At 40.1% G+C, this 24,841-nt stretch overlaps 1 protein-coding gene across 3 annotated transcripts in view; it reads right to left on the reverse strand.

Moving 5' to 3' along the window:
* The window catches only part of igsf9b (immunoglobulin superfamily, member 9b), a 72,883-nt gene that overhangs the window by 31,506 nt on the left and 16,536 nt on the right, over nucleotides 1–24,841 (reverse strand). For 2 of the 3 annotated variants that reach the window (XR_001478254.2, XM_015345470.2), the window contains exons 3-12: nucleotides 24,428–24,637; nucleotides 10,636–10,782; nucleotides 8,656–8,807; nucleotides 7,224–7,341; nucleotides 5,747–5,888; nucleotides 4,273–4,418; nucleotides 3,823–3,965; nucleotides 3,278–3,418; nucleotides 1,363–1,479; nucleotides 405–555 (exon numbers count right to left, since the gene is read on the reverse strand). Coding sequence is in view for 2 of the 3 variants with exons in the window: in XM_015345470.2 (XP_015200956.2) it covers nucleotides 405–555; nucleotides 1,363–1,479; nucleotides 3,278–3,418; nucleotides 3,823–3,965; nucleotides 4,273–4,418; nucleotides 5,747–5,888; nucleotides 7,224–7,341; nucleotides 8,656–8,807; nucleotides 10,636–10,782; nucleotides 24,428–24,637 (1,467 nt within the window). In the remaining variant the exon portion in view is untranslated. The remainder of the gene's footprint in view (nucleotides 1–404; nucleotides 556–1,362; nucleotides 1,480–3,277; nucleotides 3,419–3,822; nucleotides 3,966–4,272; nucleotides 4,419–5,746; nucleotides 5,889–7,223; nucleotides 7,342–8,655; nucleotides 8,808–10,635; nucleotides 10,783–24,427; nucleotides 24,638–24,841) is intronic. The other variant, XM_015345475.2, reaches the window with a different exon arrangement.

Consider the following 24,841-nt stretch of genomic DNA (forward strand, 5'->3'; position numbering starts at 1 on the left):
TAAAAATCTCAGGGTGTTTCTTGAAAATGACTAGGGGTGTCACCCCGGCATCCTGGCTACATTTTCCATTGCCATCAATCATGGCCTCCTAATAATCCCAGTGTATGAACTGGCTTCATCACTCTGTTCTCCCTCCAACTGATAGTTGGTGTGTGGTGAGAGGACTGGCGCACTATAGCCATCACATCATCCAGGTGGGGCCTGCACATTGGTGGTGGTGGAGTGGAGCCCCCATTACCTGTAACGTGCTTTGGGAGGAGTGTCCAGAAAAGCACCATATAACTGTAAGCTATTATTATAAAAAGCAACATATTTTCGAAGCACTATAATTTAGGAATTAAACCTATTTTTTGCTGAAATGGGTGTGCCTCAAGAGCGTGTCTGCGCTTCAACGTGTCACCCACCCAGCACGGAGACGGCGGTGCGTGTGGAGACCGCGGCCACACGATTGCGGGCACTGCACTCCCATGTCCCCTGGTGGTCCTTACTGAGTGGGCGCATGATCAGGGAGCCATTCTGGGCCGTGCGGAAGGGAGAGCGAGGGGCAGAGCCCACCTGGTGAGAGACAGGGAGAGGAGAAGGCGAGAGCAATGATGAGGGGAAAGGTGGGAAGTGGGAAGAGAAGCACATGCACAGGGATGGAGTGGGTGAGGTTTACAGTGAGATGCATAGTTCTCTCTTTTGTATGAAATAAAATGATATTGAATAAAGCAATTATCTCTTTCATATTAAAATGCCCAATGTTTTAGGTTGTGTTCAGAGAGAACTGAACTCCACACTCATGGAAAGAAGCTCTACCTACTGTGAGCCAGCTCACAGGTACACTGGTACACCAGAGGTCCCTGGAGAACTCTGTGGACCAGCCGGAGTAAACTGCCCATAACCTCCAAGAGTTAAAACAGGCTGCATGTGGGAAGTGACCCGAACAAAGGGTGAAAACCTACAGCCACTCTGCCCTCCAGAAAACATATCTAAATATCATAAATGTCAACTTATGTAACGAAAGGCTACTTAATGGGAAATCCAAGATTGCTGAGCTTGTTGGTGTTTTGAATCTCCTGACTGATCTGGAGAGAATATCTTGCCTTTTTTTTTTTAGAAGCTAAAAACCTCTCTCGCCAAACAATGAAGAAACAGACTACTGTTTTGAAACAACACCCGAGTGGTCCTTATTGCTATGTACAGCACTTGCCAACCCACTCAATCTCAAAACAGCTCACTGGAGGGATAAAAGAAATTGCATTAGTAGGGAAGTTGATTCGATCTCAATTTATTCTATCCACACCAGGGGAGAATCTGCTATAAGAAAGTACATATCTCCTGCCTGTCCCTAACAGTGTGGCAGTGATTGACAGCTCTGACCTTGCTCCAGGTGATGTTAGGGGATGGGTCACCATGGGCTTCACAGGGAATAACAAGGTCCCGGCCCACCTCTTGAAGGTACTCCGCCCGGGGGGTCACCCGGAATGAGGGAGGGTCCTGAAATGAGGATCAGAAAAGGATGGGCGTGTAGCATTCTTGCACATGTGCACTATAGTGCAGCTATGCTAAAGAATATACTAAAGTTTTTTCAGAGAATGCTTGAGCTGTTTCTTTTGCATTTATAAAGACTTGGACACCTATGGAATTTAATAAGATACAGTAATCCCTCATTATAGTGCTTCACCTGTTCCTCAAAAACTTCTCATAAGGTGAAAACTTGTACAACAGAAATTACACTTCTATTACTTCTTGTGTTATAATTTCAGATTGATTCCAGAATTCAAAAATATCCCCTCAAAAACCCAAACTTCACCTTATTATAGCACAGAATGGTACCTAAGAAAGAAAACAATAACATTCCCGGTTAATTATTTGACTAACGTGCTTCATTAACTCATGCATAAATGATAGATAGGAAAACAATCACACTCCTGCTTATTAATGGTACAGTACAGTAGCTACATCATTACAGTTGTTAGCAAATTAATAAACATTAGGGTCTATCCTGTACTACACGCACTTATACTCAAACCTTTATTACTTCATTAACTTTTTTGTAAGAAGTAATAATGTAATAAGTAAATTCCTCATCTGTGAAGATGAGAGAAAAGAAGGTTATGCTTTATAAGCTCATAAGAGTAAAAATTGGCTCATTAAAAGAAAAAAACAGGCAGAAATTGCTACAACTTGTATAATGAAAACTCGTAAAGCAGTTGCTCATATAGCAAGGGAGGACAGTACACAGTATAAACTGATATCACAAACAAATGATTCTATTTGTGATTCTGTTTCTTCTGGCGGCAAAAGGAAACAAAAAAGCAGTCAAAACATTCAGTGACAACAGATGGTTTCACTCTGATTGGGGCCCATCAGTGCAGAGCAGCCAAGTCTGGACTATGTTCATGTTGTGGTTTTGTCTTTCATTCCAGCTGGCTGTTCCAGTCATTTTGGAGGACACAGGACTAAAGATTGTACTTCGGCCTAACAGCAGGGCACACGCTTAGAAACAGTCACAGGTGTTAATATCAATGTTTTGTACTCTTTTAAAAAGCAAGTTCTTAAGAGTGCATTTGTCAAAGGAAGTGTGTTTCCATCTTGTCAGTGCTGGGATCCAGACCTTTTGATGAGGCAGCAAGTTTGCTTAAAAAACAGCCGGTGTTTGAATCTCTACTGGGACCTGTCTTTGTTCCAGAGCAATTCCTTATCATTGTCAGGGATGTAAGGAGTCACAGTGCAGTCCAGTGAATGTTTGAGATTAATTTGTGACAAAAATGTCAATTTTCAGAGAACACTTGAAAAAGACACACCACAAGGTGTATCTCCCACAATGTCCCAAATTACAACAGTATTACAGCAAGGTCAAAGTCCAGTTATGGTCACCCTATGTTATTACCATGAATGGGGATTCATATCTGACCATTCCACTAATGGCCTATAGGATGCTGATAACATTATTTCTTCCTTTCAGGTATTTCTGAAATGTCACGAACAAATGCAGGTGTCTGTTTAAAATTCACTCAAGCCACGTCAGGAGTTATGAACTCAGGCCACAGTCAGATTTCTACATCATTATTAGTTATTATTATTACTATTACTTTGATTATTTTCACTGTTATCATTATTGGAATTATTGCATATCACTGCCATTGTTAGCATCTTCATTCTGATTATTCAGGTGCAGCTGTACCTGTGTATGCAGGCTGGAGGAGTGACAGCAAGTCAGAATAGTGACTCTGAGCCAGCAACACAGTGCCAGCCTTGTGTACTGCAGTCGGGCCAGAGTTCTGTGTCATACCTGTAGGACCACCTTGGTGGGGGAAGACTGGCCCATGGTGCCGTAGCTGTTGTAGGCTGTACATGTGTACATCCCCACTGCATCATCGTTGGCTGCTGTGATGAAGACCGAGCCCTCCGAATTCACCATCCACCCTGGAAACTGTGAGGATGGGAAAGGGGAGGAGTTGGAGAGAGAGTATTTGGGGAGTAGATGGTGATAGAAAAGAAGAATGCAGGAGGAGAGGTGAAGGAGAGAAGATTATGAGAGAAAGGAAAATGGAGAGACGGGGATATTATGAAAAAAGGAGGGGGTGGTAGTGCTGTTAGTGACGTTATACAGTAAACTGGTAGTCCAAAGTGGTAACCTGAAAAGTGTCATTTCAGTCTGAGATATTTGCATCTGTCCAAAACTATGAAATAAAAGAAAATCATTATTATTGATGACGGTATTATGAAAATACTACAAAATCTGTAAACAACTGAAGAAGGGAGAAGTGTGCAATGACTTTTTTTTCTTTCTTTGGGAGATCGTAAGAAAATCTGTGATTTCCTTGTGACACGCACCATGTCCAGGTTGAGGAGGTGGCCATCTTTGGTCCAGTTGACAAAGAGCATGGGTGGCTCAGCCCGGACAGGGCAGGTGATCACTCCTTCCATACCCACCGGGAGGTAGGTCTCCTCGGGCATGGGTAGTACCTGTGCTGGGTCTGAAAGTGGAGGAAGGCAGGAAGAAGGGAAAGGGAAAAAAGAGGGACCAAGGAGAAGAGAAAAAAGGGGGAAAAAAGTTATAAGAGAAGGTGAAAAGGGTGAGAAGTGCAGCGACAAAGACATACCAAAAGAAAGAGACAAAAATAAACTGAAAAGACACAGACAGACACGTACAAACAGGTACAGGAAGCTTCATACTGCCCAGACACACACACACAAATCCAACGGCCAAGCTCAGACACAGTGATGGCGACACATACTGTACAGTACCATAACAGACCGACAGACAGAAAGCTTGACTCTTACGTTTCACAGTGAGGTAGGCAGAGGCAGTGGGTGGGGTCAGAAGGCCATTGGTTGGCACACAGGTGTAGTTTCCAGCATCATCGGGCGTGACAGACTGGATCAGCAGAGTCCCATCAACCAGCACCTTGACCCTGGTCTTGAGCAAGCTGCAAGAAAACAAGCACGACACATGCTGCATGAGAACACATCAGACACTGTCTTGCTGGGAACGACGCACTGTCGAATACAGTCTCACATGTTCTATGCCACATAAAGGTTTCTTATTTAACACATTTTACACAATTATATTGCAATTTCGAAAAGTCTAGGACCAATATAATGAATTAACAAAAACAGAAAACAACAGAATATTCATATTTCCTATAAATCAAAAGTCTGCTTGCTCTTAAGCACCTTAACTTGGAATAATCTTTAAGCATATATCGAGAAGTTGCAAATGAGAAGAAGCTGCTCAGACCATCCAGCTCATTTGCTTTCTAATAGCTATTTGACCTGAGGATCTTATCTAGCTGCCTCATTAAATCCATCAGGGTGCTGGCTTCAGCAGCTTGGCTTGGGTAGCTTGTTCCATACTCCCAGCACCCTTTGTGTGAAAAAGGTGCTTCCTGTTCTCATTTCTAGAAGCACTTTTCACACTTGTGTCTTCTTGTTTGTGTTTCAGTGTTGGTTTTAAATACTTTAATAAGCTCCTGTCACAGTCTTCGCCTTCTTTTAAACCCAAAAATATATCTGGTTGCCCTTCAGGTTTCTTACAGAGTAGCAACATCTTTTGTAGATGCGTAAAATGGGTTAAGATTTTTAGCTATTTATTGTAATGTTAACTTAACACTGCTCTCTAGAGACAAAAATGATATGTTAATAGCTACCCATTTTCTGACCTGTGAATAGCATTCTGCACTTGTCTACATTAAATACCATACACCAGGTGTTTACCCAGTCTTGAACTGTATCTCTTTAAACACTTTTTAGGTTCTCTTTTAGTATCATCTGCAAACAAGATGACATTATTGACCGCATATCCATAATACAGACTGACTGCTTCTGGATCTCAAAATTTGCTTCAATTTAAAACAAAAATAATCCATTGCCTCTCAGGCTGGAGAAGAATACTAAAGCATTGATTGATGGTGTTAATTCTACTCACTCACAGATAGCAAGTTATAGTGTTGCACTGCTGATTTACTGACATTAAAACTGCTAGCCAAATTTAATTTTGGCCAATACAACATAATATGACTTTGAGCCAACTTTGAGCCTGCCATTCTTAGCCTTAAGTTGGTTACAACAGTTGCACAATTAAAATGACTATGATGTACAGTTTATGACAATGGACCAATATTGGACCAGCCATTGAAAGCTAAGATTTGAAGCAGAGTGCTAAAGAAAAAGAGTGTGGAGAGGGAAGATGAAATTATTACAAGACAAAATGATAATCTCAATAACTGCTAGAGCTGTGTACTCTGTGTCTACTCACTCAATATGGAATACATTTTCTCCCTGCTTCCACCAAAGATATGTAAGATTTGATGGATAGGCTTCAGCTTGGCAGCGCAAGACTGCATCCTGGGACATGTTGAGGGTGGTGTCCTCTGGGGGAATGACAATAACCGGAGGTCCTGTAACACAGAGAGGGAAAGGTGAGAGGTCATCACCATAGCAAATCACAGGAACATAGTCCAGACAGTTAGATTCAAGTCCCAAGTAAAAAGAAAGTGTACTTTAACCATGCTTAGAAAATATGAATTCCTTTTATCAGCAGTGCTCAGTGATGTCTCAGCTGGAGCAGTCAGCAGTTGTTTTCTCAATCAAGAAATACAAATCACAACAAATCTATTGCAGAAATATCAACCTACCATCTTATTAAAAGAAATCTATAACTAACATTTTGATTTGTGACTTAAATTAACAACTAATTATTACAATTTTAAACTGTTTATCCACATTTGGAAGACTAGTTTGTAAGTCACCTTACACACCTCTCTTAAACCACAGTCTGAAGTATAAAAACTGACATATGGGCCATAAATAAAGCTTATGCTTGTAACAAAAGTTGGAACTAGTACAGTAAACAAAAATGAAAAACTGCAGCAAACTGAACTCCACAGTTCCTGGCCTGCTCTGTTACCACTAGAGGGCAGCTTTTACCATGTGATCCACACTAAGAAGCATAACTATTCTCACAATATGCCAATATGAATCAGATACACTACTCTGCCATATTAAAACAAAAATAGTTGTGAGTGGAATTGTCTGGTTTCTTACCAGACAACACTTGCAAGTTTTTAGTTTAAATGTCAATCTTCTGCATGAGCAACTACATCTTGTGTGGCACAATGACAAACTAAACCAATTATTTCAGGTGTGTAGCTGCGTCGGCATGCTTAGTCTGCAAAGGAACGAGTAATAGGTTTATTCCATGCAGAAAAGAGAAGAGAGAGGCTTCACAGCCGAAACATTGTGTTTTCTCTTTTCAGGATGGAATAAACCTATTACTTGTTCCTTTGTAAACCAATTCTTGCTTTTTGAACTGCATACACAATAGCTTTATACTGAGTGTGCTCATTTTAATAGGATAGGGTCTGTGTATATTGATATCTGGTTATGTACAATTGTCCTTCAGGTCAAAGTAGAATTAGTGTTTTTCAATTTTTGGTAAATTGACCATGACTTTCCATGTGGAACTCCCTGGTTAAATCTCTAGAGACTTTTCAGAGTTCTCTTTTTTTCCCATAGTTTTAACAATCATTTGCTTTGCTGTTGTTTGCCCATGTTGCTCTATGCTTTACCATACTTATACACTTTACTGTAGGGTCACCACAGCAGCAAGCAAGATTGGTGAGTTGGTGGCCGACAGTATTAAACTATGTGTTTTTACGGCAAAGGTACCAATAGTGCTGAAATGCACACAATACATAATTTATATATAGAACATAATACAGAAGCACGCTGACCTTTGACCAGCAGCTGAGAGGAGTGAGTGAGATTCCCCTCTTCATTGGAAACGTGACATTTATAAATCCCTGCTTTGTCTCTGCTGACTGAGAATAGGGACAGACTTCCATTGGTGACCTGTGGGGAAAAAAAAGATCGAGAAATTATTTTACTTGAGAAACATAGAGTAAGGGCAGGCAAGAGAAAGAGGAGAAGAGAGAGGGAGATCAATGACCGAGAGAGAAAAGGAGAAGGTAAGGACATGATACTGGGAAAGGGAACAGATAAATCTAAATTTAAGCAGGTAAATCAACTGAGAACAAACTCACATTTACATGGCAACCTAGAGAGTTACCCTATACAGTAGCAAGTTTTATTAGAGAGTGCAATAAGGTGCTGAAGGGTACAAAAATAGTAGTGTACACCTAAGGATTTGAACCCACAACCTTCCTGGTTAAAACCAGAGCATTATCCATGACTCCACAATGTTGACCAAACTGCAGGAGAGGACAGATGGAGTGAGAATAAATGTGAAACAGACACGGTCCAAGGGAAAGAGAAGGGACATCCATTAATGTTGCCCTGCTCAGTATCTGACGCATAGTCATACACTCTACCAAACCACCATCTCCAGACTCCTGCTTTCACCTGCCTTCCCTCTCCTTCTCCTCAAAATCTTTCCGCCTCTAAATATTTCTACTTCAATGAAAACCAACAGAAACACAGAGGAGAGGCTGAAAAAAGCTGGTTTGACAAGACATAAGGTACAGCTCAAGATGATCACAATGCATTGTCCCATTGCCTTTTATTTTAAGTGGTGAGTGTGTAAAAACAAAGAAAGTTATTCACACTGAGCCTGACTGTTCATTGTTCTCTGTAGAAGATTTGATAAAAATCAAGTTGTGCAGCACAGCAAGATTGGTATGCTGCTACCTTTTAGAAGGCAGTCAGTGAAAGCACTAAATCTCCCTTAGCCCTCATATTTCACTGCTGTGTTTCTTTAAATAGATCCTGTCATCTATGTCAGAAATGCTTCACCTGTGGACTTTGTAGTTCACTATATTGCAAAATGTGTGGTTTAATAATACACCTTAAGCATTAATGATAGGCCTTTCCTGAATTAGAGTATTGACAGTGCTGAGCTGCTTTGAACAATCTCTGTGAACTACAATAAAATCGATGGGGAAAAATGAAAATAAATTTAATTCGATTGGCTTTATTCAACAGGACTCATCTCCTAAGTGACTAATCTTATGGATAATACGATTAAAATAATAATTACAGAGCTGGTAGAATTTAAGTCTTTTTTAATAAAAATAAAAGAAAGAGTATGTATTGGGTAGCACAGCTCTAACCCTTATTTTGCTTTGTGAGGTCCTGTAGGATTTCAGCACAGTCCGCTTAAATGAAGAGGAGGAGGATCCTGGCTATTCCATAAGGATATTCACTCACCTGCGCATTATCTCCATTTTCAATCAAGGTGTCGTCCTTTCTCCAGGTAATGATTGGTGGAGGGTTGCCATGGGCACCACAGGTCAGGATCAGTGGCTCTCCTTCCAGGACTTCAAGGATAGGGGGTGGAGTCTTAAAAAATACAGGTGGGGCTAAAAGAGAAGAACCGATCAGATGATTAAGGGCAAAGAATCACACACAATACAATTACTCCAGAGATGTTTATTTCCTAATAAATTCCATTTGCTAATAAAGGACACAGGGTCAATGTGTCATTTATTAGTAATGAATCAGCTATGATGGATGGAAGATTAGAATGTTTTTAATTAATTCTGACATTACTGCCCATGTCCTTTGAAAAAAAAAATCTTCCAATCTTTTAACTCTGAAAAGAATATTATGAACATTTTTTCCTAAATCCAGAGAGACCCATTTATGAAACAGGTAACACTTACAATGAGGGTTACAATGATGATACAGCTGCAGTCCACGTAAACCCACAGTAACCTGACCCAGGTGTACAGTACCTCACTATTAATCTTGCGGCTGTTGCCTTTTTCATAACCACTTACAAAGAATAGGGGATGAACTATGGCATCAAAAACTGCTGATTCATAACAGGGCACTGTTTTTTACAACACAGAACCTTGCCTTTTTTGCTTTGATATTTTAAAAAGAAACAAAAGCACCAACTGTAATTGTATTTTGTTTATATCGACACTATTTGGAATGTCCAGCTATGTGTTTTTCACATCTCAACTGACAAATACTAACCCTGCTACCGCACGTTGGACAGAACATGGAATCACAGAGCCCAGTTGGCCATCCCTGACCCATTCGTCTTATAAGACATCACAGGTGTCACAGCCCCGTAGGTTCAGAGCCAATTGTATCGCAGGAGGCCACGGGAGTTGCTATGTTTGCCAAGAACTCTGGCTATTTCTCCTCCCTTTTTGACACTCGAGCCAATTGTGAGCCACCACTTGGGGAATCCCAGTCACAGCTGGATAGTGACATGACCCAGGCTTATACCTGCATAGACCTTTCAACCTGAGTTCAACCTGAGCTCAGTGAGAGAGCCCCCTTTCTGGCTGAGCCTCTCAAGAGGCCCCCCCCAAATTCCATACCTTCAGGTACCCAGCGTACACAATAGGTGGCTCTAGGCCACTTCAAACAGGCAGACTCTGCACAATTACTCACTGGAGATGTTTTATTTTCTTACTGTGCTTGATTGCAAAGAATAAAAGACTGTAACTTGATACCCTCCTATGGTGAGTCCTGCTTGGGTGTGACAGAACTAGAACTTCATATGCACAAGCATGTTTGTGAGGGCTGTGCTTCAACCTAGTGGGATTTGGTTGCAATCAGGGTGAAGCTAATATGCAGGAACAGGACTCTCAAGTGTGTTGTTGCTGGTGAGGGAAGGCTCTGATGTTGCAGGAGAGGATATTTGCCTGGGAACCGATGCATCAAATTAAACAGGCAGGGAGGAAGTCACATGGGACCATAAACACTGTGCTACTAGCAACAAGATAGCTAGACCAGCTCCAGTCTCCAATCAGCTGTTACTGCTACAGTGTAACTACTAAAAAGCAAGTATCAAGGTCATAAGTTATCCCAAGATTTATCCCACAAAACAACAAACCTGTTATTTATTTTATTTCTATAGTGCACATCCTGATGTTTTCTACAGTAAACTGCTGCAAGCTACATTCTGTGACAGTTTTTATTTAGGCAACATTGTGTAGTTTGACTTGTATTTTTGATATGACAACATGAGTTGAGTTGCTAAGGCTGCTTTACCAGTTCAGGGATTCAGGGATTTAGGCATACTAATTATCCAAACTACTTCATTTAATCTACCTGCTCAGGGGGAGAGTGGATGTCAGTGGAAGACCCAAAAGGGGCATACAGTATGTCACACCTACAATCCCAATCCTGGCACACACAGTGTCGATGGGAGTATCCCGGTTACCGCACCTGTGATGGAGAGGAAGGTCCAGGTACCGTTCTGAAACTCATCCGTCTGCCTGTCCAGCAGGAGGATGCGGCACTCAAACCAGCCCTCATCGTCCAGTTGCAACCCGTCGATGCGCAGAGAGGCACCCCGCTCGAGAGAGACCCGCCCTGTGCACACCAGAGCAGACAGAGACCTTTAGGATAGACATTGCTGCGACACACAGAAGGTCACCTCTAGCACACATGAATAGGCATGTAGAACACACAGCTCAAGGGAAGACTCAGGAAATAAAAACTTGCAAAGCTGACTGTGGCAGAAAGGCAGATCTGATACACCCTATGAACCACCCACATCAGCTAGAGCTTCTCTACATCCAAGACTCCTCCTTTCCCTCTCACACCTTTGGTCTGAATGCTGGTTAGCTGGCAATCCTAATTCCCACATCAGATAAAGAGACTCAGCCTTCAACTCCCTTCCCTTCTTGGAAACCTGATTCTTTTTAAAAGACAAGCACCTGTCTGTCCAAATCCATCCAGGCTTTAACTCTCTCTTCCTGGGGTCTGTTCCTTAGATACGAGCAAGGTTTTAATTATTTTAATGCTACACAGCTTTTCAGCCTCATGCACTTTATATTGCTCCTGTGTAGTGTTTGTATAGCAGGGGCTTTAAACCAACACAGACTTCAAAAAGCAGGAGGGCGTAATGCCCTAAAATTGCCATTGAATGCGAAATGTATGTTCAATTACTGACAGGAGAGGCAATTTACACAGAACAACTTTGCATCCAGGAATTGTTCTGGTCAATCTTCTTCAGATGCAACATAATCTCTGTTTACCAGGGAACCCTGCAAAGCAGAACTACAACAAAGCTTTATGTGAGTATTTGTTGAAAGCCAGGCCAGGGTGTGCACCACACACCACACATCCAAGAGCCAGAACAACTGCTCTTTTTTTTCTAAACCCAACCACAACCCCCCTTTTAAGGACTGTTATTTATGTCTTTAAAATGCTCTCTTTTTTCCCCATCAAAACATAAAGAGAATACAGAAATAATAAACAAAAGTACAATAGTTAATAGTAAGCGATTTCTTTCTCTTTTAAATACTTGAAGTATAATGAGTATACAAAAAAAGATACACAAAAGGACAATAGCTGGTCATATGAACAATTAAGCGATTTTTCTCTCTCTCTTTTAGGAGACCAAAAATTGTAAGGAGTATACAATTGCTCTTCACTCCATGTCCTGTCAATGCAACAATTTAAGGCACAAGCTTTGTGTGCTAGCAACACCATAAATGTTTGCAAGTTTTTCTTTCCTTCTCACAACATAAATATCAAAGAATGTTCTCTTAATTTCATTCTTTCATATACATGACAGCTTTCAAAGGTAAGTTGTATTTCAATGGTACTTAACTAGAAACACATACACTCTCAAACCCCTGCCCCCATCCCCGATTTCCCTCCCTTCATTCATGGAACTTGTGTGGCTTTGAAACTTGATCTCCTGGTTGCCTAGCAACTGCTGCATGGACTCCAGAATACAGCATTACCCTCCCTCTCCAATGAAGTTTTTTTAAAAAATGCCAGGGTTTCAGTAGATAGGGAGACGCATTTTATGAATAATGCTAAAAAGAAAAAACTGTTGCCCAAGGATTAGCTTTGAAGGAGGAGATATTGGTGTGCCACTGCGGCTTCAAGCCACACATTATTTTCACAAACTCCGCAGGGTTAACGAGACTACTTAAGAAGTAACTTTTAGAAGATATTATGAATTTAGTTTTCATGTTTATTTTTGAATACAGTTCTCTTTATTATAAACTGAACTTTTTATACAAAGCTTATTATAATGTATACTTTAACAATGTAGTGAAACATGCTGTAACTTTTGAAAGGTTCTACTTCACTGCTGACCAACATATTAACAAGATACTGTATAACCAGTAACACTTGAAGAGTGTGCTGTCCATTTTTAATGATTTATGGTATTGCACTTGAAAGTGACAAAGCTCTTAAAATCTGGAGTCAGTTTCCAAGGCAAATGATCAGCAAAAAAAAAAGAAGACAACTTTTACTGACATCAGGTGTTAAAATTTACAAAGGAACAAAAACACATGCATACCCTCTTATTTCAAATCTCTGTAATGGAGAACAGCCTGTAACAGCCTTTTGTAGTTGAGGAGAATTACAACGGCTCCAAAGCTACTTTTTTGTGTTCCAGAGTTTTTATGAATAAATTAAAAACAAACAAGCAGAACAGCTCATTAGACACATGCAGTATTACACTGGCTGGCTGGTAGTGTTGATTTTTAAAGCCCAGTGAAGCCACTGCCAATTGGCCAGGGACTGTGCTCTCTTTTCATCTCCCCTGATGGATACTTAACCCTTTATTGAACTTCTCTTACTCCAGCCAAAACCCAACTCCCTCCCCAGATGATACCATGGCGATGACATCAGGAATTTCCACCATTGGGCATTTTGAAATTCAAATTTAGTTGCCATAGAGATGCAATAGAACAAGAGGAGGGTGTTGATGTATGTGTGTGAGTTTTGGTTTGAAAAATTTTAAAAAAAAGATTTGTTTTGATTTAAATTTGGAGAAGCAGCCTGTGACAGACGGAGAGAGACAGACGCTTTCATTTGAAATGGTCAAACAATGACCCTGACCTAGAGAGAGGGACATAAATTTGTTTGCATTTAAATTAAGCTCCTGTTTTATCACACACCTCCTTTGGCATATATTTGTGCAAAAGAACAAAGCAACAATACATTTGTAGAACAAATGATACTACAGTAGCACCTGTTGCAAAAAATATATAATTTTATTTTATTCAGGATATTTGTCCCCAACCTGCAAAATAAATCACACCACAGATTGTTCACTTGTATGGCAGAAAATTCACATTTTATCATAGCAGGCCAACAAATATAAAAAATGATACAAAAGGTGTTTCTTATATAGCATTGGACGGGCAAGTAATTCCTTACATTCATACAGCACTTTTCATCCCAAAAGATCCCACAGCTCTTTACCAATAAGTGGGGACCCATTTCAACACTAAGGTGCAGCACCCACTTAGGTGAATGTGTGGCAGTAGCCCCACTACATAACAGACTAGGATAAGAAGTGAGAAATTGCTTCATAAGCTGAAGAAAGCTAGGTTCGATTGTGCACGCACAGAGCAGAATATAGTCAGGATACTGGGGTAATTCTTCAGAACAGTGTCTTGGGATCTTTAAGGACTAAGTAGTAAGGATCTCAGTTTATGCCACCTCATACAGAACAGTGTACTTTGTAAGTATAATAGGACAGAGTTTTAGAAATTCTGGTCTGGTTGTAAGAGTTCCTGGAAACTCATGTGTTTGCAATGCCCGACTTCTGGTTTCTGTTCAGCTCCGATAGTCAGTTGGCCTATTTAATTGGATAAGTTGTCAAATGATTATTTTTTAAGGTCTGATGCTGTTACTACTTGAAGAACAGCTGTGAAATCGGCAGAACCCTTGCCCTCAAGGGCTAGAGATGCACATCTTGGTCTTTGAGTCACTTGCTCATCACTGGTTTAATCATTCAAAATAAATTTCAGCACTGATTGAAGACGTCTAAGACAGGAAGGACAGAGACTCTCCAGGACCTGGATGGAGAACACAAATGACAAGAGAATAGAAGGCATGTGGAGCAGACAGATGCATCTCAGGGACAGGAATCATGCTAATATTATATAATCAGCTCAATACATATGTTCGTCAGCCAGATGGTGATGAATGATTATACTTCACACGTGCAATGATTAGGTCATCAGCACAACTGTGTGCATAGTTTCATTTTGCTTTTCATTGAAGCAATCCATCTTTCATCGTTCTGTTTAGCCAAGAGCTTCTGCTGCTAGTCACAGTAGGCCATGTAGTTATCAAGCTCTCCATTGATTAGGCAATTATGGTTTTGAATGACAGAGTAGTATGAAACAAGAGGCTATGCACTTGGGACATTTAAAGAGTCTCTATGGGGTTCTTGGATTGTTGAGCTCCTGAAAACAGCATAAATCATGCAGCTTCCTCTCTTCTGAAACCCTTCTTATATTATGATCCAATGCAGAGCTGGCCAAGTTTGGCTGCAGAGATTCAGAATGCCTTCAGATTTTGATGTCACCCAAGTTCATTTTTTAATTAAGCGAAGCATTTACTGTGACTAATTGGGGAGAATGACCTCTTGCCCCAGGTAACATAGCCATGACTAATTTGGACAGACTTCTAAATCATGCAGGATTGTATGCTCTCCAGTACCAGGCCACATAGGGGCTCATACATTTGAAGGCTAAGTAGTCCAGAGGATAAGATAAAAGTCTTATTACCAGGAGTTTCCAGGTTCAGGCTCTTTGTCTGACACTGCCATGCTGCACATCTCCATAAGAAAAGGTTACTGAACTTCCTTGTGTTCTGTTCCTTGGATAAGGCATGGAACTGAGGTCCCTTTGGCAATGACTACAATAACAGCTGTTAATGCCATAGTTCACCACTTAGTCTCTGCAACTCTCTTTAGGGAAGAAACGGTCTTCAAAAGGATTATGCAGTACTGCCAACTGCTGTGTTGGGGGGTTTACAGTATGTGAATGTTTTAGGGGCCACACAATATTTCTCATCTTAATGTAGACTATTGTTCCTTAAGGGAATATTTAAAAACATATTAGTTACTTATAAAAATGTCAGGATTTTCCCCCTTCTTTTAAACCATCTTGGGTTATTTATCTTGCAGCAGTGGCGTGTGATCCTCTGGCTGGTGTCTGTGAGTCTCAGCGAGAGTCAGATTGCTCGCAGTGGGTGGCAACCCTGCAGATACAGAGCTAAGTGGTGCTGCTCGCTGCCAGGAGCTGTTGTGGTTTTGGGAAGCTGTGTTTAGTCTTTAAACCTGGCCTGCGGCAATCCGGTATGAGGAAGCATTTTCAAATTAATTGCAGTTTTACTTCATTCCAAACTGCAGCACTGCTAGACACTATCAATAGAGATACTCTTGGTGTCTTTAATGTTGCATTGAAATATTACAATAATCATGTTCAATGAGACATACTTTTTTTCTTTCTTTAAGACATCTGCAAGCAGTATAAGACACACTAGAGTTCTACTACAGTAGACAGCTCTAGACTTGCACTAGACCTAAATAGACTGGTGGTATTTTAATATAAAAACGCACAATTCACATTATTTTAAAGATGTCTTTTCTGCTTTCAAATCAAGTTAAGTTGCAATGTTTTTATTAGACAAAGAAAAAAAGTATCTTTTTAAACACTTGAATGCAGTACAAGATTCATAATTAAGCGGAAAACTCGGCCTGGAGTAAATTTAAATTTTAAAGGTAAAAACGAGCCTTGATGATAAGATGGTAGATTAAATTAACACTATATAGATAAATAGTCTGCATGATGGGATGGAAAACCATAGTTTCTGGTCTTGGTGTGTTGTAGATACAAAGCTAGAATGTTAATTTTGCGGTAATCAGCCACAGAGAAGGGGAGAGGTGCACTGTGGGATGTGTTTTGATTTGAATACAATCACAAGTCTGGGAATGTCCCCCACACACCCACCCCCTCCACCCCAATTTCCCTCTCTCCACCCCCTCTCCCTCTCTCCTCCTAATCAGTTTAACCCTCTTATGAATGGGTCTTTGTAAATCTCCAGATTACAGTAAACTCTCTCTCTGCATGTGCGTCTGAAACTCCCATGCATGAAGAGACAAGGAGGCCAGAAATATTCTCAGGGTACCATATACAGGCAAATGTCTTCAAAAAGAATATAATGAAGTAATAGCAAAAAAATGGAAACAAAGCAGTAGCATATGTTAGTGTACACAATTATTTTGCTTATGCAGTCAGAAGATGGCAGTTTCACAATCATATGTTGGCCTTACAATCTTAAGCAGATGAACAGCCCTGAGACATACTGTATGAACTTTGTACTATGTGATTGCATCTCTTGAAAATAATCAGCCCATTGTAAGTCTTTCTCCCCACCGAATAAACAAAACAGACCAATAGCCCTTCTGTCTGCCTACCTGCTCCTACAGTACCTCACATACTTTCTTACAGGATGATGTCAGTTGACAAGAAACAATTTAATTTTCACTGACGCTTCCTCATTCTCTCTTTGTATTCTCCACAGCAGTTCCCATTATCACAGGCAATGGAACCTATACCATATTCTGCATCACAGGTATAACACAATAGCTTTACAATGCATAAATACAATGCCTCTCTCTCAGCCACTGCATGATCACATTACGCAGTCAACACCTATACCACAGTGAAATAAAGCTAAGGACTTTTTATTATAATTAAAGGTTTCGGTCTAAGAACTATAAATGTGGTCTGTAACCTCAGATGACGGTACAGATTCCTCCCTGGTTGCATCACCAGCCTTTGCAGAACTTTTATGCAAAGATTTGCTTATTAACATGAATGTGGTTTGCACAAAAGCAAGAACATTGTGTGTGCTCTCTCCCACTGCAGCCATGTTGAGTGGATACATGCAATAAAATAAACCGAGCTCACGTTCAACTCAATTTTCCAAAAGCCGCTGGTTTGAAATGGAAACAAGGGTTTGAATTTGGCTTGCCATGCAACTCCACAGAGAGTTGTGTTGGACCTTCGTCCGATGTCTGATCTCTGCTCTTGGTTATTTGTGATATGCAGCATGAAATAAAGATTTCCCAAAAGTGCAACTTGTGGAGTATACAGTATATGTAGGTTGCTTTAATCTCTCCAATGCTTGTAAAAAGTCTACAAGCTGGACCTGATAAAGAGTTGGTTGGATTTTGGTTTTGAGTAAAGGGAAAGGGGATAAGGAAAAGCAACATATTTGGATACATTTGCATTTAAGAAAAAGAATATAGGCAATTCACTGTCACCCATGCAATCCATAACAAAAAGGAGACAAGAAATTGAAACACCTCAGCAAATAACTACAAGTACTTTAAAAGCAGGTGTCTTTACACAGGAAAAAAACAAATTACATCCCAGCATGCTTAGGGTCAGGTATAAAATGCTGGACAGGCCTGGTTGCCTAGAATTATGGCTTGTAGTACAGGTCCTAGCATTATAAGCATGAGACTGTTGCAACTGTAATTAAAGAATATTGAGAGGAGACAGTGTTTTATTGCCCCTCTTATTTAGTATTACGGTAAATAACATCTTATTTACAGTATAATTAAACAGTACGAAGAATTAATTTGAAGAGCAAGGGAAAACAGGCAAGCAACAAGATCAGTGGACTGCAAATTTCAACCTGAATAGCCAGTTCAGTCAAAAATGATACATTATGAACTCAACACAGGTGGATACAATAAATGAACTGCATTACACAAAACAATCATCACACCTAGCAATACACATTTCTGTGTCCAGTGGTGCAAAGAGCACAGGCAACAGATTACCAAAGAGTGGAGAAATGCAATATTGTCAGAGAAATTGTCTTCAGTATGTTCTTAGCAAACAGACAAATGGAACCAAACTAAAGATTACAGCCCCACTGCTGGTTCCAACAGTGAAGGGTTCTGATGGTTCCGTAATGTTGTGGGACATGTTTTCCTGGCATGGTATGGGAGCACTCATTCCCTTTGAGGGCAAGATTAATGCAAATCACAAATTAATGGTATTGCTAAACTACATCCACCCATGTTTCTGCTAGCAGGCGTTTCCTCCAAGATGACCATCCCTAACCCATCCAAAGAGAACATGTTTGATGGGCATGACACTGATGTCCTATTTCATTGTCTTCTCTGTTGTCATATCTGACCCCAATTGTGTACTTATAGGATTTTCTGTAACAACACGAGACAGTAGTTTCCGTCTGCATCAACCAAGCGTGAGTTGTTTGACTTTCTCATACAAGAATGGTGCCGTAGTCCTACTGCAGATTTTCAGGGCTGGCAGATGCTATGCCACAGTGCATGCAAGCTAATGCAATCCATGCACGTGTTGGCCCAGCACCTTATTAAGAGACTATACTGGTGATTCCATTGTTTTGTCCACTACCAGAACATTGTGGGGAATTTTGTTGCAATGGCCTTCTTAATTATTTAACAATTAGCAATTAATGTGCTGGCTATATTAAGGGCTGTAATGAGTTGCATTGTTCATACGCTGCCTTAAAGGGGAACCCTGGTCCTTCAGGATGGTCATTGGTGTCCCAATCAAGGTCAGAGGGACACCAAAACAGGATGAGACAACAGCAGTCTTTTTCTGGATAATTGGGAGAACAATGTGTATCATATTTTCAGCTACAAATTCGGTTGTATTTCTACACTGTTCCCTGCATTATATAAACTCTTTCGCTGCTCTGTTGAAACTACTGCCCTTTGTTACACTTCTATCATTTGAAATTCCTTTTCTCTCATATTTATAGGAATTTTAGTTTGCTTATTGTAACACTTGTAAGATATCCTAGATAAAGGTGTTGGCCAAATTATCATGTTACAGCAGACAGAACGCCAATAATAAGGAAAAAACAGAGCTGCAAAAGGACATAAAAAGTATAAGAATGCCCTCTTTCCAAAAGGAAGAACAACTTTCTCTACCATTTGAATAAAAAGCAGCTATAAAATGATTAAATTCAAAATGTCTAAACAAAACAAAAAATCATGTTCAAACTAACTTCAGAACAGACTGAAAGCATTACAGTGTACTAGCATGGTAGTATTATTCATGACACAGTCATGAGAGGAATGATTGCACAACAGCTCAGAACTCACGATTGTTGCCCTGGTCAAAACATTGCCCATTTTGTCCACCACTGGTGTGCAGGACTCATGTGAATGATGCATGGCAGCCAACTTGTGCTAGTAGTTTAGGTCAGATTATTTAGGCCCAAAGTAAAATTTAACCTGGACACTGAAGTAATACTCCCACTCTTCATGGCATGGATCTATGATCCAAGTTTAAATGGCATCTCTTATATCACAGTTTCACTTGTCAGCACACTGGCACTGGAAATTCTCATCCAGAAGGAAGGGCACCACATCTAGTCCATTAACACCAAGGACACCAACAACCTCCTTTTCCTTAAAGGTCTCTTTCATCATAGTACTAACCAGATGCAACCCATTTAGGTTCTGAAGAGATCAGGTTATAATATTTGCTGTTGTGAGGCTTAGACTGTAGCTTGATGAGTCTGGAATTCCCAATATGTTGAAGGTTCAGCACATATTTTATTTCACTATCTGTTTAGTGCAGCTTAGGACAGCACTTACCACAAACCCTGCATAACTCCAATGGTGGTACACCAAAAGGTGGACTGCTTCTTTTAATTTATGAATAAGCTACTCTTTCAGACAATAGCATTGATAAGCATAACCTGAAACTACTTCTTTCAACAACTAAATAATTCTGATTAACATTCTAATTCTACACCACCACAACAGCCTGCAAATAAACTTGCCACCAGTCCTTGTTGTAAAGGAATTAACTTACTGGCATGACAAGGCTTTAAAAAGACCCTGAGTTAAACCGTCCTCAGCAGAGTAACTCATGACTGTCCACAAAAATGCACCAGCTTGAGTCTGAAGTTCATTTACTCTTGTAAGAAATAATGAGCCTCAGTAATGACATTATTATATTTTATCATGAATGTTATCTTTTACATGCCTGATAGGTTATCCTGGTAAATGTTTGCTGAATGGAATTTGGTTTAAACACTTGAAATATGCTGCCCAGAAGGAGAGGGCTCCACTTTCAGATGCTAGTCCAGCTATAAGATCTGTACAGAAAGAAAATCTGTTTTCAGAACCATGGTTCTGGACCACATTCCTGCAGGGTTTATGGGGCTTTCTGAATTATCATCTTGAAATACTCTCATTTCAAAGGAACTTTCAGTTAATGCCAACCAATATTTAAGTCAGTGAATTTATTAAGGACTGTGATGTTGGACTGTGTCCCAATGGAATCTGTATTTTTAAAGTATTTTGAGATTCTGCTTACTATGAATATGAAATTTATTAAAAGCAGGGGTGAAACACAAACCAGACGATCTGGCAACTCTCTAGGACCATGGATGTTTGATCCAGAAATAAATTAATAAAAGTGCATTTCCATAAAGACAACTTAAAACCAGCCCAGGGAGTGACAGGAAAAGGAAATAAAATTGTTTTTATTTAGGGAAAATGAAAAAAAAAGATTAAAACATAAGCTCTTTTTTAGTGTAAGAAGAGAGAACAAGATACAACGCATGAGGAAACAGTATTTTTTTGTTTTTCTTTCCAGCTTTGTATTTATATAACAATACCTTAAGAATATTTTATGATTTGTCAGCTGCTCTTGGCAAATACTCACAATGGGAGTTAATGTTTTCTTTTAATCCAAACAACCATACATTGCAGAAAACATCTCTTGTAAATTTCATGTTTTTTCCCCACAAGATTTCCATAGTCTGTCTAAGGGTCCATATGTGGCCAGCAGAATTGCTTACTTTAATACACTGGGTGTAGAACACCTTTGGCTTAATGTAGGACTTGAATTGAACCTTTACTTATAATTACTTAGCCCCCCCATCACCTCTATCAATTAGTTGGAATTTTTGCAAATGGAACAGAAATATGCGAGACCTCTAGCACTGGCCAAATGCAGACCCACCCAACCTGAATTTGATACCATATTGCAGGCTGATGCAGCGTTATTGCTGACCTGTACAACAGGAGAACAGCCACCTGAGTCTTTTATCTGACACCTGAGAAACACCTGCCTTACAGGGAGAAGCTAAGCTGCTCACAGCTGCTTCCTCCAAACAACAACACTTAGCTCTCTCACTCTCTCTGAGTCTAATCCACAGACACAATTTCTTCTACTGGCTTCAGAGCACAGACCTCAGGATTCTGTATTTTAAGCAGAATTCAGAATAGTTAGTTTATTAATCCATCCATTTTAACCGCTTTATTTAATACAGTGCTATGGAGCCTATCCCTGACTGGGACACCAGTCCATCACAGAGAACACACAGAAACAAACACACACAAACACCCACAAACATGTCTTTGAACTGTGGGAGGAAACCCACAAAAACACTTGGAGGATATACAAACTCCACACAGATAGCACCCTAGATCCAGAATTGAACAGGGACCCAGCACTGCAAGGCAGAAATGCTCAACACTGCATCACCCTGCCACCCCATGTTCATTAATGTAATAGAAGAATAATTTATATATTTAGTTATAAACTAATTATCCCATAATATGTTTTGTGGAGTTGTCTCCATATGGGTTTGTAACCTGAAAAACACAAAGATGCATCAAATGGGTGTTGGAAACAATAGTACAGGTTGTATTTGTGATGTTTCTCAGTATACTATGCCATCTCTGAAAGAGTTTTAAAGGAGCTTTGCCTTGGCATTAAAATTCACATCTGCAGATCTATTTTGGCAGAGCTAACCTCTGTCAAAGAGACAAAGTCAAATTCACTGAATACATTACCCTTTCATATTAAGTATTATACTGATTGATTGGTTTATAAAGAAAAGTAGGCTTTCATGCCTTTACTAGTTCCAGGACAGAAAATGCAAGAGAACAGAGAAATTTAAACAGGGCATGAGCTGGCACATTTCTTTTGCTGCATGGTTAGCATTAGCATTTCAAGTCTACATTCCCCCAATGCATTTTAATTTGAAATAGATCAGGACGAATGATATGGCTGATATTGTGCCAGCTGGCTTGGCTGAAACACAGAGGAAATGAAACACAGACACTGAGAACAAGAGAAGGGGAGAAAGAAAAGAAATAGAAATGGATTCTGAGAAAGATTTTGTATTTGTGTGCGAGTACAGTACTGGATGCATACACAGTCTCAACACTGGTGTAAAACCGTGACAGGCCGTCCTTTTGTCTGGAAAAGACAATGTGGGGATTATTCTGTACTGTCTCACTCATTCACAAACAATTGCATTTAGTGGGTCACACCATGGGACACCAGCATGTTTGCTGGCCTCACTCCTTGATTAAACCTCAATCCCAGTTGCCACCACCTCCTCATTTCCATATTAAGACCCAACCCCTCCTCTTCTGTCCCTCTCTCCTCCTCCTCCGAAACTAAAGGATTGTAACATGGCACTTTCTGGTATGCTGTATTATCCTCAAACAGCATAAAGTATCATACAAATTTACACCCATAAATATTCAATTCAATTAACTTAAATTTCATTGGGAACCTCTGTCTCCTTCTCTCTCCTTTCATTTGCTTCCTTGTCTTTCTCACTTACTCTTCCCCTATCTCATAGTCTTGGTCTTCCTCAAACACACTAGGAAATTACAGGGCTTTTTGTTTTGGTGGATTATTGGTTTTGGCAATCTGCTCAGCAACGCTCAGATCTAACACTCAGTAATTAACATAAATACTACACCCACCAACAACCTATCACCCTCCCTCTTCATTCATCTCCTGTCATCTATCTCTGCCACCTCCATCCCCTACCCCAACCACAAAGCTACACAGCTAGACTAGCGTCTGTGCAGAGTGCATACCTCCATGGCTTAAAAACCGCACACTGAATTTTAGATGTCTCACATGCTTACTGACTCTATAAGGAAAGGTGAAAGCAGTGCATGATAACCAATCAGTCTTCCAATGCACAGCAGCTTGTCCATTTTAAGAATTACCAGTTGCTGGGCTCTTATACAAAATTTACTGATGAAGCACTGTTTAAACTGTAACTGAATTTAAACAAAAATTACACATACATCTATACACGTCTGCTCCATTCATTGTATTTTTGACATTTCAGTCCTCAGCCACAGGTTAGAAAGTGCCTGAACTGCTCTGAAATCCACAATGAAATGCTCATTTTGATTTCTGAATCGCTATTTTATTGTGGTTGGGACAATGAAATTTTCACCCCAAAAAATATTTTCTGAAACAAGACAGGGGGCAAGTGAAAATGAAGGGGAGATGTATTAAAACTGAGAATAGGAGTCGCTGTTTACACAAACAGTTGTGGGGATATGGAACAAGCTACCCAGCTATTTTCTCAAAGCTGATACTTGGGATTTTTTTCAAAAAAACATCAGGATGATTAGCTACAAGCAACCAAACAAACTTGATGGACTGAAAGGCCTCTTTCATTCACCCATTATGTTTTTGATTATGTTTTTGTTACTGCAATACCAAGTTGCTTGAGGACACGCCGAGATGATGGAGACCAGAAAGAACGCCAATTGTTCTTTCAAGTTCTCTGAAAAGTGTTATGCATGATAGCAATTAAGTTAACTCTTCTGCTGGGAGAATTACGAGTCCTTCAAAATCTACATTTTGATCATGACGCTTTGCACATACAGAATCAAATGAAATAAAATGTCATGTAATTTTATTAAACCCATGACATGCAGTTTATGATATGCACGTCGTGGTATTATTGATACATATTTCAGTGGGAAACTAGAAACACTGAATACAATGACAACCTCCAAATTGTAATATCTTTAAGACCAATTTCCTGACCCACACAACAACCTGAAATCCATTATTTATCTGGATACCCATGAATTATCTTTTTTTTTTCAATATCTGAGGCATTTTTCAGGAAAAAGTGAGACTACCGTAATATGTAGTATGAGCTTGCGCATTACCAAATTATAATTATTTGTCATTAACTATATTTTCTACAATTATGATCACAATACTCTCTATCCTCTTTAAGTATAGTGAACATTTATTATTGTAGCAAAGCTGCTTACCCTACCAGGTACAGATGAAGATGATCTAGATAGTTCTAGATACGGGATGCCAATAATTATGCTTGCAGGTATAACTAGTAGTTACGCAATGTTGCTGCTGCTGTGGGCACTCACCGCGGTAGTTTGGATGCACACGGGGGCTGTAAACCCCAAATTTGATGAGCACAGGCACAGCGTAGCCCAGCCGCACCCACTCCACCACATGCAGGGGGAAGAGGCGTGGAGTGGTGTTGTCTGTCGCAGGGGGGGACAAGCTGCAGCCCAGCACAGCTGAGCCCCCAACTCTTGACCGTACCACTGAGTCTGCTCCCAGGGTGGGGCCTGCTGAAATAAAGAAGGCAAAAGCAACAGAGACCATGTTGAAATATGCAGGTCAATGTGATCGGAATTCAAGGGGAGAGAGAAAGTGCTTGCTGGAAAAAACCAATGAAGAAGGACATGCAAACGACCTGTAGATTCAATGCAGCTGTGATTGTGCTCATTGCTCAGCATTAAAGAATGTAGACTATGATGTCCTTCTACACAATA

The sequence above is a fragment of the Lepisosteus oculatus genome, chromosome 2 (genome assembly GCF_040954835.1).
Source record: "Lepisosteus oculatus isolate fLepOcu1 chromosome 2, fLepOcu1.hap2, whole genome shotgun sequence".
Classification (NCBI taxonomy): domain Eukaryota; kingdom Metazoa; phylum Chordata; class Actinopteri; order Semionotiformes; family Lepisosteidae; genus Lepisosteus; species Lepisosteus oculatus.